This window comes from Gouania willdenowi, chromosome 9 (genome assembly GCF_900634775.1).
Source record: "Gouania willdenowi chromosome 9, fGouWil2.1, whole genome shotgun sequence".
Taxonomy (NCBI): Eukaryota; Metazoa; Chordata; class Actinopteri; order Blenniiformes; family Gobiesocidae; genus Gouania; species Gouania willdenowi.
Window position 1 is genome coordinate 37331916 of NC_041052.1, and position 21059 is coordinate 37352974.

Consider the following 21059-nt stretch of genomic DNA (forward strand, 5'->3'; position numbering starts at 1 on the left):
AAAATGTGAATGTAAGTATGAAATTAAAATCTAAATGTTAAATCTAAATCTTAATCTAAATGGTAAATGTAAATGTTTAGAAATTATGCAAAGTGGACTGGTCAGTGCCTGTCGATCATGAGGTCCCGCCCACACCACCGTCTGTGGCTCAGTGAGTGGCGGGTTGTGTGGAAATGTAGCTTTACACTTGGCAATCAATTTGAAATTTAGATTTAGATTTGACATTTAGATTTACATTTAACATTTAAATTTAGATTTAACAATTTGCTTTAACTTTTACACTTAGATTTAGCATATACATTTAGATTTATTATTCATGTTTACACATTTTTAACAATGATATATAACTATATATCATTGTTAATATAAATATTGTCTCGAATGAAAGAAAAATGAGCTACATGTGAGGAAAGTGAGCTAAATGTTCAAAATATGTCGGCTATAAAACAGTGGCCGAGTTTTTACATTCGGCACCCTAAAGTCCCATGAATTGGAAGTGAGGAATCCATTAACTTGAGTGCACGTCGCCTTCACAGCAAGAAGATTGTGGGTTCAAGCCCTGGGGTGGACACTTGGGTCCTTTCTGTGTTGAGTTTGCATGTTCTCCCCGTGGGTTTCCTCCGGGTACTCCGGCTTCCTCTCACAATCCAAAAAAATGACTGTTAGGTTGATTGGAGTCTCTAAATTGAATGTAAACATGAGTGTGAGTGGTTGTCTATGTGTGGGTTGCCCTGAGATGGACTGGGGCCAGGATCTTGTTGGGTTTTTTCTTTCTTATTATGAATTTTATATTTCGATAAGCGCATTGAGATGACTTTGCTGTAAATTGCGCTATACAAATAAAGTTGAATTGAATTGAATTATAGAGGCTGAGAGGTGTTAAAAAAGCAGAAAGAAATTCAGCAGGTAAGAGGTCATCAGAAAGTCACTTATGCAGAAGCCGTCAAAATAGTCAATGAAGGTGGAGGAAAAGCTAAAAAGGATGAAGGTGTGAACTTAAGGGTGGAGCGAGTGGCTGCAGACCAGGAAAGTGTGGTGAAGGTGGATCTAAAGAAGTTGGTCACTTTCATAACAGCTGCAATAAATTCAACTATGAATGTGCAATCAAAGTCAGAAAGAATTCAAATAATTGTTAAGGCTGCAGAATGTAATCTGGGCCTGAGTGGACTTACTTGGGGGGAGGTAAGCAAAGACCTGTATAATCAAGCCAGGTCAGGGAGGCCATGTACATAATGATATTTTTATTCTTTTAATAGTTCTATTATTGCAATGGAATGCTAGGAGTCTGTTGGCTAATGGCCAGGAGCTAAAGAAATACATTGATGACTTGCCCAGTGAACCGGAGTTGGTGTGTATTCAGGAAACATGGCTCCGGCCTTGGTTGGATTTTGTAATCCATGGATTTATTTGCTATAAGATGTGACGGGGTGAAGGTGGTGGTGGGGGATGTGCAATGTTTATAAGGGAGGATGTTCCTTTTAGAGAATTGGGCATGGGAAAGGATCAAGAGTATGTGTCTGTGGAAATCTTGTAGTGATTAATTATTACAATCCTTGTAAAAGGATGGACCTGGATAAGCTTTTGCTAATGAAAGGGATGGATAATGGAAGGGTGGTGTTATGTGGAGATTTGAATGCTCACAGTACATTGTGGGGAGGAACCAGGAATGACTTTAATGGGAATGTGCTGGAGGAGCTGTTGGAGGACAAGAGTATATGGTCTGTTTAAATGACGGTAAAGGGACCCGCATTGATGTGCGCACAGGGAATACCTCTGCTCTTGACCTGACTTTGGTTACAAGAAACATGGCTGGTGTGTGTGAGTGGGAGGTGGTGGAAGATTCAACCGTGGGCAGTGATCATTTCCTTATAATAAATAGAATCTAGTTTGATTGTGACACAGAGCAGTTTCGCTGGAAGATGGATTTTTGCTAAAGCTAAATGAGAGTTTTTTAGAAATATAAGTGAAAGAGAATGATCAAGTAAACCTGAAGGAGGAAATTATTGATTGTAAGATACGGACAATATTAATTGAGGCAGACCATAACTAAAAGCAGTGGGTAAATAAAAATGAAACCACAGTAGTGCTGTTGTTAAAGTAAGGGATTCAGCGTTTAGACGTCTGAGAAGAGCTATGAATTACTGTATGACAACTTGGTAAAGTACAAAAAGGCTCAGGCTGTTGTGCAAAGGATTATTCAAAAGGTTAAAGGCAAAGTTGGCAGGTGCTTTGTGATAAAATTGGTAAAACTACGCCTGTAGGAGAAGTGTGGGGTGCCATAAAGAGAATGCGGGGTATCAGGAAAGAGCGACACTATCCAGTTTTAAAGATGCAAGGTGAGTTAGCAGTGTCTAATGAGGAAAAAGGAGAAATGATTGCAAAAGCATTAGTTAAAAGTCACAGTTCTGATAATTTGACAGAGATGGGTAAAAGAGGAAGAGAGGAGACTAAAGCAAGTCACCCAGATGCTCTCATGAGGAGAGAGGACAGTGGAGGTGTTATGGATGCCCCCCAATATCTAGGTCCACAGACTCCTCACCTGGTAAGGACAAAATTTGTTATAGCATGCTTAAGCATCTGGTTCCTAAGGCTCTCAGGAAAATCTTGGGGTTTATAATAAAGTATGGGAGATGGGTTCTTTGCCAAAAAAATGGAAAGAGGCAGTTATTGTTCCTATTAGAAAGCCAGGTAGGGATTCTTCTAATCCAAGCAATTATAGGCCAGTAGCTCTGACGTCTCACATGGGAAAGATAATGGAAAGGATGATTACAGATCAGTTAGTGTATTATGTTGAAAGCAAAGGAATTCTTTCTCAATATCAGAGTGGATTTAGGAAGGGGAGGGGAACAATGGACCCTGTAGTATGCTTAGAGACAGAAATAAGGAAAGCACAATCCAATAAAGAGTCAGTCATGGCAGTCTTTTTTTATGTAGAAAAGGCTTATGACATGGTTTGGAGGGAGGGGCTTATGATTGTGCTAAATGAAATGGGTGTAGTAGGTAGAACTTTTAATTTGATCAAGGATTTCTTGTTTGACAGCCATATTCAGGTAAGAGTTGGAATGGCGATGTCTGAGCAGTATTCTATAGAAAATGGTACTCCCCAGGGCAGTGTGCTAAGTCCAATTCTTTTTTCTATTATGATAAATGATGGTTTTTGAACAGGTTGATAGTAGTATTGGACGGTCGCTGTTGCATTATGGAAAAGAGGGAAAATTATTTGCCATATAACAACAAAAATGCAAGAGGCCGTGAATATTGCTGAAAAGTGGTCTTATTCATGGGGGTTTAGGTTTTCTGTGGAGAAAACTAAATCACTGTTTTTTAAAAGGAAAATTAGATTGATGCAACTATTGAGATGTATGGACAAGTTGTGGAACAAGTGAAAGCTTTTAAGTTTTTGGGTCACTGGATTAACGTGGAATGTTCATATAAATCATATTGTAACAAAATGTAAGAAGATTCTAAATGTGATGAGGTGTCTTTCTGGGGAGGGATGGGGGCAAGTAGATCGGCATTAAAGAAGATATATAAAGCTCTGATTAGATCAGTATTAGATTATGGAAGTAGTGTATATGGTTCAGCCGCAGTAAGTCTGTTGAAAAAGCTTGAGGTAGTGCAATCAAGTGCATTGTGGATTTGTGGTGGAGCTTTCAGGATTTCTCCTTTCTCAGCCCTTCAGTTTGAGATGGATGAGAGGCCTTTGCACTTGAGGAGAAAGCAATTAGTAATGAATTACTGGGTGAATCTTAAAGGACATTCTGAGGATCGTGACTCTGCAGTAAGAATGCTATTACCGTGTTGGGAGAGTGAGAGGGTATGGCGTGATTGTTTTGCATGGAAAGGACAGAAAACTGCGAAGTTCATGAAGATTGATCAAAAACACTTTTCTTCGACTGTTCCATTGACTGTTAACTCTCCGTGGTTGTTTCCGGCAGTACTCAGTGGATTTTAGTTTTTTGAGTAAGGGAAAATCACGAGAGTTTGTTGGGAATGTGGCAGTGTTGGTAGAGGAACGGTTGAGAACATCAGTGTTTACGGATGGCTCAAAGAATCCTAACTTAGGAAGGACAGCTTTTACATTTGTGATTCCAGCTCTTCAAGTAGCAGTGAAAAGGCAGTTTTTACAGTGGAAATGTTGGCAATTTTATCAGCGTTACAGTGGATAGAAGAATCACAAGTGAAAGAAATAATAATCTGTTCAGACTCGAGCTCTGTTCTAATGGCAATTCAACATTTTAAGTCTTCTCGTAGACAGGATTTGGTGAATGAAGTTTATGAAAACTTGCACAGACTTTATAGGAGACGTTTCAAGATTTTGTTTTTATGGATTCCAGCACGAGGATAAGCGGTAATGAAGCGACTGATAAATTAGCAAAACAGGCACTTACATCAAATGACCCTTGTATGGACATTCCTTTTAGTAGGACAGAGGCAAAATCATAACATGACCTAACCACTAGAGTGGACATGGGCTCATCTGTAAATGGTTGCATTAACTGGTTCAATAAACAGGAAGATATTTCAATTCTGATGTTGCTGGTTATGATTTACAGTCCGCATAAACAGGACTGAATCATAACATAACATAACCACTAGAGCGGACATGGGCTTGTCTGTGAACGGTCGCATTTACAGACCTTGGAGTCGTTGTTAGCTTACCAATAAACGGGAAGAGATTCATCACCTTTATAATAAGTTCAGTGGTTCACAGCTCAACTAGTCTGAGACACTCTGATGTTCTATCTCTCTATCCTGTTCTGTTGGTCCTTCTGTCCACTAACCCCAACCAGTCGACGCAGATGGCTGCCACCTCTGAACCTGGTTCTGCTGGAGATTTCTTCCTGTTAAAAAGGAGTTGTTTCTTCCCACTGTGGCTAAATGAATGTTCATGTGGATCTTGTTGGGGTTTTTTTTTTTTTTTTCTTATAAATTTTATATTTTGATATGCGCACTGAGATTACCTTGTTGTAAATTGCGCTATACAAATAAAGTTGAATTGAATTTAATTGAATTTAATTTATTAAAATAAATATCATGGCAGAATAGCAGGTGTGTTGGGACTCATCAAACATAAGGAGACATTTATATGCTATACAGAGCACAGTAGGTACTGAGGGTTCGCCAATTGAAGGAAGAGAGGATCTACTTACTAGACTGAGAATAGGACATACGACGCTGAATAAAACTTAACATCTCATCAAAAAGCAAGATACAAGATTGTGTGAGCATTGTAAAGAACCAGAGACTGTGGAGCATGTTCTACAATGTAATCGTTATTCAAGACAAAGAGAAATTATGCTGCAGGATTTACACCGTCAGGGGATGGAGATGAATGTGGGTAATGTTTTGAATAACGTTAAATTGAAAAGGGTACTCAAATTCCTTAATGACTCAGAGGTTATGGGAAGAATATAGTTTTTTTTAAGATGATAGTAATAATAATGGTAATTATGACTTTGGAAAAGGATAAAGATCTGGTTCATACTCCGATACAGTAGGTAGCGGAAAACGCGCCTTTCTCAGTTGAGTGCCATCCGCCAATAAACCAAATAAGAAGAATATTAATTTTCCTACAGGCAGATTCATGGCCTAACCCACCCGGGGTCCTTTTGGCACCGCCTCTACTGCATACGTCAAACAACACGTGTGGACACCGCAGGCCGTGGTGTGCATGCGTCGTGTGTTTGTGTATATTATTTTATCATTTTGTGAGGGTTTGATCATTTATCCGTGTGTGAGGTGACAATTTGTGGACATGGGAGGCCTCCAGAAGAAAAAGGTAAGAGGCGTTTGTCAAAACAAACAGCCAGTGTAGATTGGTTATCTTAGTAGCTAAAAGAGCTAGCTGTATTAGCTGTGTTTTGGCCATGTGAAATCTGACTGTTTAATAAACGAGAGTGAGGCTGGACTGTCTGTTGTGTTGTTGACGTGTTGTTGTGTCTGTGTTACAGTTTGAAAGCGGCGCTGCCACCAACTACATCACCAGAAACAGAGCTCGGAAGAAGCTGCAGCTCAGCCTGCCAGATTTCAGGTAAACGAAGCACGGCCATCTCGACCACTCCAGACAAGTCTTCATAATTAAAATTCATCTCCAACGTGCATTTGTTCCTTGACCACCGTAAATGGGCTTGATTCCGCAGTCCACCAACGTTTGACCAATGCTGTGGCAAAGCAGACAAGTGTAGACCTGTGTGTAGTGCACTCAGTACATATATAGTTGTACATTTACTAATTAGTGCTGCACGGAAAAATTGATTATAGTAAACGATATTGCGATGGTGTAAGGACACTTCTTGCCTGATTAACAAACATGCAGAGTATGTATCATTTAACTTAAAATGCATAAATGTAATTAAATACAAATGAAAGCTTTTACAGTGCTTTATGCAATTTATTTTCCCCTGAAAAATAAAACAAAAACATTTTCTGTAAAGTGCAAAGATGTTAGTAATGTGGCATTTTTGTAAACTTAAGGTATTTCTATATAATAATAAAAATATATTGTACAGTACTGTCATAAAGTAAAGGCATTTCTGCAAACAGAAACATTGTGACTCTATAAATTTAGACATTCTACACAGTGCAAAATCAAGGGCTCTCGGGCTGTGAGTTTTACAGCGTCGCCTCGCTCCCAACTCGCTGCTTCCTGGGGCCGTGAACAAGGTTTCCTCTCCTCGGTGGGGGCGGAGCCCCCTCGCCCCGGTCTGACTGTTGACTGGAGCGGACTATATTCGGGGACCGACCCACGACAGTTGGTGCAAGGGGTGTGCGGTGATATCGGCCACCCACCCGACCAGTCTTGAAACTCGGGCCCACGAGCTACGAAAGTACCAACACCTTTAAAACACGTCCCAGAAAGATTACACGGACTACAGAGAAGCGCTAAGGATTGTGGGAAATGTAGGATTTTACTGGAAACTGCTATGCGGTGGTGCGCTCGAGTATGAAATCTCCGAGGAGTGCGGAGAGTCTGTTCTGCGTTTGTTTCGCCTGAGTATGTTTGGGACCCATAATCGCTGTCCAATAGAAACATTTTGCTTCATAATCTAAACAAAAATGATCAACTAAATGCAACAAAAGAAAAATATAAAATGAATGAAACTTAAGCTTTACTTAAGGGCCCATGTTAAGCTAAATCGACTTTTGTGCTTTAAACATCATAAAGTGCTATTATGGCTTCATACTAGGGATGTAACGATTCACTCAACTCCCGATACGATTCGATTCACGATACTGGGTTCACGATACGATTCTCTCACGATTAATTTTACAAAATGGGACTGTACTTAAATGGCTGAAAAATATTCCTTTATTTTTTGGGGGGAAAAAAAACTAGAAAATACTGTACTATTTTCCTTTTATTTTTCATTGTCAAAAGAATCCCTTGATGAACTATTTAAACTATTTAAAAATAAATCTTGAATGAAATAAATAAAGGAATAATACAAATGAAGAAGCCTATTCATTTAAATTCTGGTTCCATAGTAAACAATACAAAACTGCATAATAGTTGTTTTTCTTTTTAAAAGTGCAACTGAAAATGTATTTTGTGACTTAACAATTGGACCTTAAAAAAAAAAAAAAGTCTGCACTGTATTTGCGTCAGATATTTGTTTGAACCAGCAGAGGGCGATGGTAACACAGTGGTTGGTTGGCATGCAGCTAAGTGCAGTGAAGAAGAGATGCTAGCAGACAGGGTTAATAGAAAAACGTGACTTTTACAGATATTCACTTAATATTACAGATATTCTTTTGGTGCTAAAGGGGTAAGGAATCATTTATGAATATGTTTAAGAGTAGAAGGCGGCCAGAAAGAAAGTATTAGCAGATTTCGTCCGCCGCCATGACTTCTGGATAGCGCCCTCTGCTGGTTAAAAAAAGTTCTGCGATTCAATTTTCACAGCATTGATGTGAACCTTGATACCTATGAATCGATTTTTAACTGCCTTACGATTAATCGTTACATCCCTACTTCATACACATGTCAAAAAAAATGTTTTCATTGATTTTCTCAATCGTTAGTTAGAGGGTGATTTGCTCCTTACTTACTACAAGGTGAGCCCAAACACCTCGCTCCAATTTGATGAAGCGTTCCCATTTTGATGACGAATTTGACGCGGCACTGAGCTGGAGAAGACGCGCCTCCAGGAAGCTCTCTGCCGTGATTGACATGTAAACAGACACGCCCACGAAGGTGAGCATTTCAGCGTCCTTCGCACAGTGCTATGTATGTGTTTTCTACAGTCTATGTATGTACCGGCAAACTCCCCGCCCCCACACTTTTGTTTATAAGGCAGCATGAGCTCGGCTACGGAGTGGGCGGGAGGAGGGCGGCCCGTCCTCTCGCCCTAAGTCACTGTACGGGGAGGAGGAAGTCAGTGTCCCGTCTGTAGACACGCCCACTCATGAATATTCATAAGTAGGCTGCAAATCAGCCTGTTTGTGTAGAGTTGCTCAGAAAGTGACTTTTCAGAGACTAAAACTCTGGAAAACAGGTGCGTTTGGGAAACTAAACCTCATGTTTTTGTGGGTCTTAGAACAAATATTAGGACCTGTAACAAAATGTAGCACTCAAAATGTAGGAAATAGTCTTTCAGAGGGTTATAAATGTAGACATTCTCATGGGGGGGTTATGCCCCCGGAACCCCGCTCAAAACTTGCGCCCTCAACACTCGCTCGTGCACCAACCAATTCCCCTACGCTGTGAAAAACCTGAACCTGATACAAACCGTAACATCACAGCTCAGTACTCTCTCACTACTGTAGTGTATGTAATGACAAAGGATCCTAGACCAAAGTAAAAAAGTGATGAGGTGTAATTAATGCTCCCGTGTCTCTCCCATCGCACAGGCGACTGTGCATCCTGAAGGGAATCTACCCCCATGAGCCAAAGCACAAGAAGAAAGTTAACAAAGGCTCTACAGCACCACGGACCTTCTACCTGCTCAAAGACATCCGCTTCCTGTTGCATGAACCAATCGTCGGCAAATTTAGAGAATACAAGGTACACCAACATTTTATTTCATTCAAACTAGGCATTACATTTGATAATTGTTTTCATCACTGTACAATGTATACATTATATTGTTTTATTTTCATAGATATTTGTTCGTAAACTGAAGAAGGCTTATGGAAAAACTGAATGGTCTGCTGTAGAAAGACTGAAGGAGAACAAGCCGACCTATAAATTAGACCACATTGTAAAAGAAAGGTGAGACTGTAACTATTCACATTTACCACTGGAGGGCGTTGTTGAGCTAAACTTAACGGGGAAATGTCCTGTGAGCTAAATGCACTAAATACAAATGACTATAGCAGATGTTTTCCAGGTGTTATCATTTGCTTTTCCTGCTGCTTTTGTGCAGGTATCCCAGCTTTATCGATGCCCTGCGCGACATCGACGATGCCCTTTGCATGTGCTTCCTTTTCTCCACATTTGCCAGAACAGGAAAATGCCACGTGCAGACGATCCAGCTGTGCAGACGCCTCACAGTGGAGTGGATGAACTATGTGATCACATCTCGGGCTCTGCGAAAGGTATCGGCTTGGCCATAAAGAAGCTTTGTCATGGTTTATAATCCACTAAACCTTTTTCTGTTTCAACCAGGTTTTCATTTCTATCAAGGGAATCTATTATCAAGCTGAGGTGATGGGGCAGCCCATAACCTGGCTGGTGCCCTATCAGTTTGCTCATGATGTAAGTGCACATGAAAGTGTGAAGTTATTACTGTGGGATTACCTTAAAGCTTCACACTTCAGACTCCCAGTACGTAGTAAACAACTGATGCAAGAGAGTAATTATCATTAAGAGTTTCTGTTTCAGAGTTTACCATTTCTACATCTTTACACATTTCTCTGTTGAGATTACTTTATTTTATTTATTTATTCATTTGACAGGGACAATGCATACAGCAAAAAGATGCAACTGATGCGATGCATACAGAGTGTATAGCTAATGCTAATTCTCACCTTCTGTCCCTGGTTGAGCTTTTCCCTAGATACAAAATGTATAAAAACACAATCTTAAACACATCAACTTGTTTACAACAGTGATCCAGCATTTATACATTCCCACATTCAGCTCACACAGATAGACACACTAACTCATCACACCGCACTCATACTATTAAATGTTTTCATGACAGTTAATATTTTGGGGATTTTTAAAATGTCAGGCCGAGAAGTGCGGACACGTTATGTTTGACATGCTGTGGATTTTTGTCTTTGAGACTGAAAATAAAACTTTCCTTTCTAAATTTTCAGCACCCGACAGATGTGGACTACAGAGTCATGGCAACTTTCACAGAGCTGTACACAACCCTTCTGGGCTTTGTTAACTTCAGGCTCTACCTTTCCCTCAACCTGCTTTACCCACCAAAGGTATCGTAGACACACTCTGTGTTCCAGTGTTGGTCCAGTCGATCACATCTGAAGTCATTTCTCTCTTTCCCTGCAGTTGGACATTAAATCAGAGTCGGAGCTGAAAGAAGAGGACGAGGACGACTACGCCATGGGTTCAGAGAGCTACTTAGAGGTGAAACTCTTTACCTTTTCCTCACCACGCAAATTAAACAGTTTTGAATAAAGACTTATTTGATCCATGCTTTTTTTTTTTTTTTTAAGGCAGTGATCAATTTAAATACTTAACAGTATACCACTGGGGTTCTCAACCTTGGGGTCGCGATACACTGGGAGGGGAACGCCACATACCTTCATCACTTTTTCTTGTCATATTTTTGCTTGTTTTAATTCATTTTTGCTACATTACTCCAATTTCTGCCACTTCATCAAATTTCAATGGCTTTCCTACACATTTCCTACAAAAAGCTCTCCTTTATTCTGCCTTATAGATCAGAATCCTTTTATTTGTCATTGCAAAAGAAAAGCACAACAAGATTTTTGAAATAGCAGCTCTCATAAAAGTGTAGGAAAAAATAGTGCAAAAGCTGTAGGCAATAAAGAATACAGTATATATATATATATATATATATGTGTGTGTGTGTGTGTATAATACCGAAATTTCAGGACTATAAGCCGCTACTTTTTTGTCACACTTTGAATCCTGCGGCTTAAACAATAATGTAGCTAAATTGCGGATTTTTCCCGGTTTTATAATTTTCATGCCGCCACAAAATTGAGCTCTGTGACTTTAGACCAGGTGGAAAAAGGAAATTGTGAACATTAAATCGTTTTTGCTCGCACAGAATCATTCTGATCACTCATTTTGTCATGATGCACACTGCCTCATCATACCAGCGACACAAAGAAATGTTGAGAGAGAGAGAGCCCACTGCAGCAACAGTGGTGTGGATGAAGTAAAAGTCAGCCCGTTTGTAATCGAAAGATAAACAGCATAAAGTTGTTAAATCACCACGTTAGGTTTGTTCAGGATTGATCGGTGCTCTGGACTCTAGGGCTGATGGAGACGCTTCCGTAATGAGGACTGACAGACGGAGCAGAGAACAGAACATCCTGTAGCAGGCGTCAGGCTGTATCCAGGCTGCATCCAGGCTGCATCCAGGCTGCATCCAGGCTGCATCCAGGCTGCATCCAGGCTGCATCCAGGCTGTTCTGATCTCCGCTCCGTCTACAGTAAAAGTCAGCCAGTTTGTAATAGTAACATAGCAGCATGAAGTTGCCAAATCACCACGTTGGATTTGTTCAGAAGCGATCACGTCCGTATTCTGACTCGCCGTGATTGCTCCGTGGTAGTTCACGGTTAGGAGAGCGGATGAAGATGTGTATCAGTCTGGTTCCAGTAAAAAGTGACCATAAAAAGCTGTAGATGGACTGATATGTAGACGTGGGGCAGTGAGGACGAGACTTCATGTATTAAAGGAAACTTATCAGTTAAAACATGGACATTTCCGTAAAACCTAACTTGAGTACAACAGCCCGCTTACCTGCCCGTTCTGATTGGCCGAGTTGTCTGACGGGCACCCTCATCAGCCAATAGGGTGCAGGCCTATGTTAGGCTGCAGCATTTGTGGATTTTTTTTTAGAAAATTGCTAAATTCTTGTAATGTGGCCAATAAAATAGTGCGCTTTATAGCCCGGAAATTACGGTATATATAAATACAACGGCCAGAATCAGATGGCCCTGTCTCCACGTGACTGTTCTTTATAGTTCATGTCTGTGTTCAACCACCTTCTGGTACAGTGGGGGTCCCTGGTCTCTGGAACCTTTATTTTGGGGGTCATGGGCCTAAAAGGTTGAGAACCACTGATCTTCAGCAGGGGCTCCTGCCTCTCATAGTGATGACGGCGAGAATATTTAATCCAGATTCATGACACTGACATTTTTCTTGTGCCTGTGCAGAAACTGTCGGCTCTGAGTGCCAGTCTGGCTCGAGTGGTTACGTCTACAGAGGAGGAGGAGGCCCAGATTGACCTGTTTCCCACTGAAGATGTAAGAAATCCCTTTGCACATCCACTTATGCTCTGTTTGATTATACAGACACTGTTGTAACAGAGGTTAGAGGTTGCTGGTGTTTGTTAGATATATTGAAAGGTTCACAGGTGTGAGCTTTGGGATTCACAGCTTCACATGTTGTTGCTACAGGGAAGATGTTTCTTAGCTACTTGTATTATTTACGTCTCTCTCCTGAAGATGTTGAGAACTCTCCCAGATCCACAAAGCTGTATGTTAGCTCTGAACCAATGTCTACAGTTTAATATCACAGACTTAAAGCTGTAGTCATCTCTAATCAGGAGCTTTAATGCTGCAGAGAACTCAGACCTTGTTCAAATTAATACTGCACGATTTGCGATTATGTTAAAATATCTTGTGATTGCAATTTGATAAATGATGTAATGACACTTTTTGCCTGGTTAACAAACATGCAGAGTATGGATCATTTAACTTACAACACACATATTATTAAAAACAAATTAAAGCTTTTACGGTACTGTTGTCAATGCATTTTCCCTTGAAAAAAAAAAAAAATGTTTTTTTAAAGTGCAAAGACAATAGTAATGCAGCATTACTGTAAACTTAAGGTATTTCTATATTAAAAAGACAAAAAAATATTGTACAGTAGTCCCTCGCTATAACGCCGTTCACCTTTCGCGGCCTCTGCAATTTTTAATGCATTTTTTACAGCGTATGAACACACATTCTGTGTCCTGATTGGCTAATGCTGTGTTCACCACCAGCAACACATGCAGCACGGTCAGTTTCACTGCATGCTGAAGCGAGGAGCTGTGCTCCTTTTTCACCTCTCATAAACATAAACCACTTGTGAAAAAAGCCGGTGTGATTAGCGGCTAATGCTATCCTAGCTCCGTGCTACAGAGAGAACTTTTACATGCTACTACCATTTGTTTGACGATGGCGTTCGGCATCGCTAGCAGTGTGACTCTAGAGCGCTGTATGTTTGAAAAGGCAAGGCAAATTTATTTGTATATTTGTTTGTTTCTCTCCGTATTAACTTTAACTCGGCAAATTTTGCACAGCACTTTCTGCTCTGCGTCGTCGTACTTGAATCCAAAATATTTCCGTATTGTTGATGTTAGGTGTTTTTTCGGCACCAGTTCCACGTTTATTTGCTCCTCTTAATGCTCCTGCTGCTCGTTATCCATATTGGACACTTTCCCCGTCCCCTTCGGCTCACTGGAACGTCACGTTACCAAACAGGCTGCGCTCACACGCACACCCTCCCAGAAATAAACACACGTGGACAGACTTCTGGAGCAGTGATGGCTGTGATGAAATAGACTCTAGAGGACAGACCACCACATCTATTTCAATCATAAATCACATCCTTTCGGTTATATAATTGCATGTTTTCATATCGCAACATTAGTTCAAATGTGTATCCAGAGGTAGATAAAGTCAACATTTAGATAGTTTTACAAACTATTGGTTGTGCTGAGGTACCTCAAACTTGATCCTGTTGACTGGTTTACCTAGTTTCTCATTTTTGACCTATTTACAAAAATGTTGCTCTTTTAGGAGAACATGGAAATGATGGAGGAAAAAGAGAAGGAGAAGAAGCTGCTGGAAGCCCAGATGAAGATTTTTGAAGGGCTCAAGTTCTTCCTTAACCGAGAGGTTCCCAGGGAGTCTCTGGCTTTCATCATCAGGTCAGGAGTCACGCGTTTGGTGAAGGATTTTTCTTTTCAACTCGTAATTCAAACCATGTAAAGTCCCTTTGTGTGCTTTTGCTGCCCTTCAGATGTTTTGGTGGCGAAGTGTCCTGGGACAAGTCTGTTAGCATTGGTAGCACGTATGAGATGATGGATGAGACCATCACACATCATATTGTTGACAGACCCAATGTGGACAAACGCTACATCAACAGGTAAAAACTCTTGTTTTAATCACTTTCTCATAGATTCCATAAAAACAGGGATGCAAATCAGATAGAAGGAAAATACAGGAATCTCTATCTACATCTTTTTGGATCTTTAGAGTTCCAGGTTAAAGTTTCCTTTCAGACTGAAGATGTTCTTTTCTTCTTCTTTTTTCCTCAAATCAACTCTGTTTTTTGTCTGCTGCTGAAATGTTTGACAGGGATTTATTTTGTCAGTGACAAGAACACCTCACAGAAATTATAGGGACTCTGATTTTACTGATCTCGTTTTGTTTTCATTTCATCATCTTGTCCAGTTGAGATCGCTTTACTGGTTCTTCCCAAAATCTTACCAAACATGTAGCGTTAATAAAGTCAGCTACAGTTATTAGTTTCTCATTCGAGAGTGTTACTCCTAAATCCCGTGAGATGTTATTGCGCAAGTTTTAACATGTTTGTTCACTATACTTTGAGCCCCCAGTCACTTGTTTTACAAAAATCACACCATGGAAATATGTGACATGGTCCCAAAACATTGTTTTTGAAGCCTTTAATTACTACCGGTATATCACCATCGCATTTTGCATAAAATCCTGCCTTGTCGTGTGATTGGAGATGCTTCTGCTGAGACGCATCACCAGGTAAAATGATCACCAGTTCAGCTAATACCCCAACACCTAAACTAGTCCTTGGATTAAAATCTGAAAAGGCTCTGGTACAGTCATGATTATAATCTGAACTGCTTGTTCATCACAACACATTTAAAACACACTTTAGATTACGAGTGTCAAAGTCAAGGCCCGGGGGTTAAATCCATCTGTTTACAGCATCCAATGTGGGCCACAGGAGGAAGTGAAACCCACAGAAAAAACATAATCATTGTGTGAACTAATAAATAATCCAGTTATAGATCACTCAGTCCCTCCAAAGTAGGATTGGGCATTGTTTGAATTTGAAGGATTCTGATTTCTTTAAAAGTCAGGGTCAAAAGTTTACATGTTTTAATTGAGCTAGCTAACTAGAAGTCTGGATGGAGTAGTCTGAACCGCTTTATGAATTTTAATTCTATGAACTTCTTACTTTTTTATTAACTTCACTTAGAATTTCTCACAGGGCTGTTTTCAACTAGTATATGAATATCAAATCTATGAACTTGATTTTTAAATATTGTACATTTTCTTTTCACGAGAGCTTTATTTTTTTGAAAACCTCATGAAAACACATTTACACATAGTGTGTGATGCTGCAGGTATTAAAACATGTTACTGTGCTCCCACTGATGTGCTAAACTGCTGCAGAATATGAAACATACAATAAGAAACAACTGGTACAGGAGAAAACCAGAAAACAGTTCCATCGCACACAGTTTATGGTTGTGCGGTAACGCAAACACTTCCGATGGATTCTTCTTCGTTGGTGTTTGGCTTCTTCTTCTTCTAGTCGGCAGACTGTATATCAAAAGTAGGAATCAATATGTTTAAATTTGAACATTTGAAGTTGGTCCCGGGACCAATCGATACTCGATGCCCAACCGTACTCCAAAGTCACATTCAATGAAACTCAACAACATTTGCAGGAGCTCACAAACTTTCTGTGCCCACACAACTGCAGTCATTTTTAACCGAAAATTGATGAAAGAACTTTGAAATTCCTCTAAAATCCAGCAATTTCTAACAAACAATCTCACTATTTACACAAAAATGTGTCACAAAATTCAGGAATTTTGAAGATGTCCTTCATTTATTGCTTGTACATTCTCGGTTCCTTACATATTTATTTATATACATGATAAATTGAAAACTAGGTCACCATATTGTTTAATTGCTTTTTTTCTTGCTCAAAAATTTGAGGCTCACTTGAAATCAAACCGCTCAGTATTTGGCCCCTGAACGAAGACGAGTTTGACACCCCTGCTTTAGATGAAGCTCTGCATTCATTTCAATGTGGGGGCTTCATTCTCTGTGATCACGGAAAATCCAAGTAAATACTTTTATAAATCAGTAAATGTGTAACAAAAGTGTTTTGTTTTTTTTTTTGTTTGTTTTTTTAACTGTTTCAGATACTACATTCAGCCTCAGTGGGTGTACGATTGTGTCAATGCCAAAATGCTGGTGCCTGTGGAGGATTATTTCATTGGAGTGACTCTGCCCCCCCACCTGTCTCCCTTCGTCGAGGAAAGGGAGGGCGACTACGTTCCACCTGAGAAACTCAAGATACTGGCCTTACAGCGAGGAGAAAGCTCTGGTGTGGATTCATTAGTCATTTAAAACATCTACGTTTTATACACTAACCATTCACACCTTTGACTGTACAGGATTAAATTCACTATATAAAGAAAATATATTTACCTTCTGAGGTCAATCCTAATCATCTCAATAACTGAGAGCAGGGGTTCTCATCCTTGGGGTTCGGACCCCATTTGGGGTCACGAGACACTAGGAGGGGGGTTGCCAGGTGCCCTCTAGAAACTAAGAATATTTTTTTTGAATAATTTTGCTTATTTTCATCACCTTTTTTTGCCATATTATTGCTCTTTTAAATGAATTTTTGCTACATTAATCCCCTTTATGCCACTTCTCTATCAAATTTCATTGCCTTTTCTGCACATTATTTCTACTTTAAAGACATTTTTGGCACTTATAAACCCTTTCCACTACTTTTCCCACCTAACATCGCTGATGATGACTCATTATTGTCACTTTTAACCTCTTTTTACCATATTTCATGCCCATTATTTTCCAGTTTAAACTAATGGTTCCTACATTTCAATTTCTGCCACTTTTAAGCCAATATTGAGTCTTTGATCCCTTTTTACCACTTTTTCTGTCTGTTTTTGGCCACTCTAATTTGCAAATTTTAACCAATTTCTGTTGTTTTTAGAATCGCATTTCACCACCTTTTCCACTATTGTCAGTCACGTTTAACCCATTTCATTCATGATTAAAACAAGATTTTAATTTTTAGGATGACTATTAATGGTGCAAATATTAATAAACTTCTTGGGATGGTGGGCTAAAAAGGTTGAGAACCTCTGACCTAGAGTTCATGCTGGAAAATGACCATTTTTAATCAGGTTTAAAGTAATTTTATGAATAAATGTGATATTTAGAAATAAAAACAATTTCAAATGTACTTTCTGATTATAGGTCAACAACAGCCAGAAGAAGAGGAGGAAGAAGAAGAAGAAGAGGAGGAAGAGGATGAGGAAGAAGAGGATAATGATGAAGAGGACCAAGTGGAAGAAAACAAGCTGAAGAAAATGGAGGAGCAGCGGTCACAGGGCAAAGTAAAGCACAGGCTTTTCTCTTTGTTTCTGAATGTCTTCATGATGGTCTCTAATGAACTCTGGTGTTCTTCTCTCAGTCGCTCCAGGTTAAAGTCACTCCTGGAAAAGTGAAAATGGAAAACCCGGTGCGTTTGGAGCAGGAGGAGAAAGCAGAGGAGAAACGTCTGGCCATTATGATGATGAAGAAAAAAGAAAAGTATCTTTACGACAAGATCATGTTTGGAAAGAAGAGGAAAGTCAGAGAGGTGAGTTTTCTAAAGAGCAGGAACAAATACTCACTGCTTTGGGAGCGGTTGTGTTCACGTCGCTCATAATCGCTCTAGGGTTAGATTAAAAACCCTCCGAGATCGACCGAAACAATCGCTCTAGAATTCACCCGTTTGATCCGCTCTAGACTCTGTGTTGACACCGCCCAAACGAGGGGTTTATCAGAGAAAACAAATCCGAGAGCGTTTTAACCGCTTCAATGGATCAATGATCTTGATCATTGATACTTTAAAGGCTTGGAAGTCATTTCTATTTCCATTAATAATCATACAGTAGGTCGACACCCTTGTTTTTAAAGAAAAATTGCGATAAAATGTGCAATTTAGATGAGATCTGAATGAAACTTAGTCAATTACAGGTTGAGATAAGAATTTTGGAAATTTGGCCAATGATGAGAGAGATTTTTAAATTTTTCCAAATTAATCCAGAATCAGCATATTGATCCAGATCCCCTCCAAAATGTAATGGAATCTTCCATGGCCTGCGCTCTTTGTAAAAAAAAATTGTCAAAATCGGTTAATTACTTTTGATGTAAATTTGATAAGGCAAACCAAAAAATAAACTACTGTAAAAAAAAATGACGTTGTCGGCGGTAACGAAAAGAGGGAATCTCATCAGCTCATCCTCAGAGGTTTCTAAATTTCCTTCACTTTCTTTTATTTTTAAAACTAAACAGGGCTCTGATCTTGTTCTCACTTTGTTGACCTTTGCTGTTGTGGTTTTTACTTGATGATATTTTACTTACATTGTTTTTTGTTATTTCATATTATTGCAGTCAGCTAATTGTTTGTCAGATTCAGTTTGAAATTGCATGAGAGAGCGATGGGACAGATGTTTGAGAAAACATGCTCACTGCCTTTAATGGTTGATGTCAATCCCTAGAATCTTGCTGTCGACATAAATTCTCCACTTTTATTCCAAATATATCTTTAACTTTCAACTTATTTTATGTTTTAAATTTAGATCTTTACTTTTTTAGACATTTTAGATAAACTAACCTAGTTTGTCCAGAATGATTGTTGACGTTTAGACCTCACTGAATTCATTCCTGTATGGCAACAATGAATTCTTTGTATTAAAGTATGTAGTAAAGTATGGCTATGGCTGTTGCAATTGTTGATCCAGCTTTGTGAAAAGGAGACATTCCTACATTTTTAACATTGGATCCTTTATTATTGATGCCCAGCATCTAATCTCAAGCCAAGAATGTTAAACAGGGTTGTGTAGCTGCCTTGTAAAGAGCACACAAACCCAGTGGTGACCTCCAGAGTTCATTGACCTCAGGAATCTGTCTGGTGTTGAGTATCATCAGTTCATCTGATCAACTCCTTCTCTTCTTACAGGCCAACAAACTCGCTGCGAAGCGGAAGGCTCACGATGACGCTGAAAAAGCCAAGAAGAAAAAGTCCAGGAAGTAGATGAGCTCAAATTCTTTTCAGGCTGATTGTGTAAAGTATTCCAGATCGACATCGTAAGAACACGAGGAGCACGGTGTTTGTTTTACAAACAGTCTAGTGCGTAGACCTCTGCCCATTATCACCCAGAAATAAGGCCTTTATTATTGCTATGGACGTGACTGAGTTGAGATTGTTTGGATGAACTCTGCTCTATAATACTACAACTTTGACTTATTTTATTCTCTGTATGTAATAAGATTTAAAAAATAAAAGCGGTTTAATAATGGCTGTGTTCTTGTGTTGCTCATAAATCAGTGATATATAATGTGAACTGGATACAATTCATCCACTAATCTGAAATACAAGGATTCAGACATGTGACATATACATAAATATAAGGTCATATATTCTGTGTTTTATTTGTTTTTCCGAGTTTTGATCAATCAAAAAAAAAAAAAAAAAAAATACTGTTTGCTGAATATTTACTCAAAATTTTTATTTAATTATTTATATATATTAGGGATTCATGAAAATTGTTGGCCGCAAATGGGAAAACAAAAACACCTAAATAAAATATGCAAATGAATAGTACTTTTGCGTTTGAGGGTATACATTTGTACTAATAAAATTTTACAATTTGACATTCTAACAATACACAACTCAAAATATTTACCTTGACTCCACTCATAAATTAATGTTGTACAGACCTATAACTGATAAAAAGCATTTTTGGCCATTTTCAGTGCCTGGAATTTTGGTGCATCACTAATATATATATATATATATGGAAATTCAAATTCATGACTCATGTCTATTAAACACAGTAAAGATCTATTCTTTGAGCATTTCAACCTAAATATTTAAGATCCTTGTAGTAGAAATTAACTCTATAGTCATGTATTGAACATAAAATGTGTTATTAACGAACAAAAGGTGCACATTTGAAAATAAAAGTTTAAAGTATTTTCACAGACTTTATAGTATAAAGACATTCATTGTACTTCACAGCAGTGTATCATGTCTAGTATCCATATGCTGAACGTGAAGAAGTTTGCTTTATTGGTGCAGTGGTCCTCTAATGTAGTTACACACTATTGTAATGATACGACATGAATGTTTATTTCCTGGACCCCCAACCTACAGCTCGCTCTCGCTGACAGGTAGAACTCTTTCTCCACAGAATTAAATATCACTCTTACGTTTTTTGCTTGTTCTTTACGACAGCAGTTCTCAACCTTGGGGTCAGTATACCATTTGGGGTCGCAAGACACTGGGAGGGGGTCGCCAGATGCCTTCAAGAAACAAACTTGCTATATTTTAACCACTTTGCATCACTTTTTCTTATATTTTTGCTCCTTTTAATGCATTTTTGCTACAATACTCTCATTTCTGTCACTTTTCTATTAAATCTCAATGCCTTTTCTGTCCATTCCACATTGAAGACATTTTCAGCACTTATAAACCCTTTCCACCACTTTTCCACCTAATGTTGCATATGTGACACTTTTAACCACCATATTTCAGGCTTATTTTTTTCCCAATTTAACCACATTCATGATTTGTCATGCCCATTATTTGCCAGTTTATTGCTCCTACTTTTTAAATTATGTTTTAAGCCAGTATTGACATTTTGAAGCCTTTTAATCTCTTTTTCTGACTCTAATTTGCAACTTTTAACCAATTTATGTGGTTTTTAAAATTTCACCACCTTTTACACCATTTTTGGTCACTTTTAATCCATTTTATTTCTGATTAAAACAAGGATTTACATCTTTAAGATGACTATATACCAAACCTCCTTATAGATGACCC

General features: G+C 38.9%; 1 protein-coding gene across 1 annotated transcript; it reads left to right on the plus strand.

Moving 5' to 3' along the window:
• Positions 1-5627: 5627 nt before the first annotated feature.
• Positions 5628-19533, plus strand: pes (pescadillo). The gene is made up of 15 exons (XM_028457458.1): positions 5628-5782; positions 5955-6034; positions 8854-9007; positions 9105-9214; positions 9369-9540; positions 9611-9700; positions 10267-10383; positions 10460-10537; positions 12323-12412; positions 13958-14088; positions 14181-14306; positions 16357-16541; positions 17444-17583; positions 17661-17828; positions 19194-19533. The coding sequence occupies exons 1-15, from the start codon at positions 5759-5761 to the stop codon at positions 19266-19268; spliced, it is 1740 nt and encodes a 579-aa protein (XP_028313259.1). The 5' UTR covers positions 5628-5758; the 3' UTR covers positions 19269-19533.
• Positions 19534-21059: the final 1526 nt, after the last annotated feature.

Excerpts from the sequence above, each read along its gene's own strand:
- pes (XM_028457458.1), top strand. The coding sequence starts at position 5,759 with ATGGGAGGCCTCCAGAAGAAAAAG. Across the intron at positions 5,783-5,954 it reads GAGGCCTCCAGAAGAAAAAG|TTTGAAAGCGGCGCTGCCAC; the intron begins GTAAGAGGCGTT and ends TCTGTGTTACAG. Across the intron at positions 9,541-9,610 it reads CATCTCGGGCTCTGCGAAAG|GTTTTCATTTCTATCAAGGG; the intron begins GTATCGGCTTGG and ends TGTTTCAACCAG.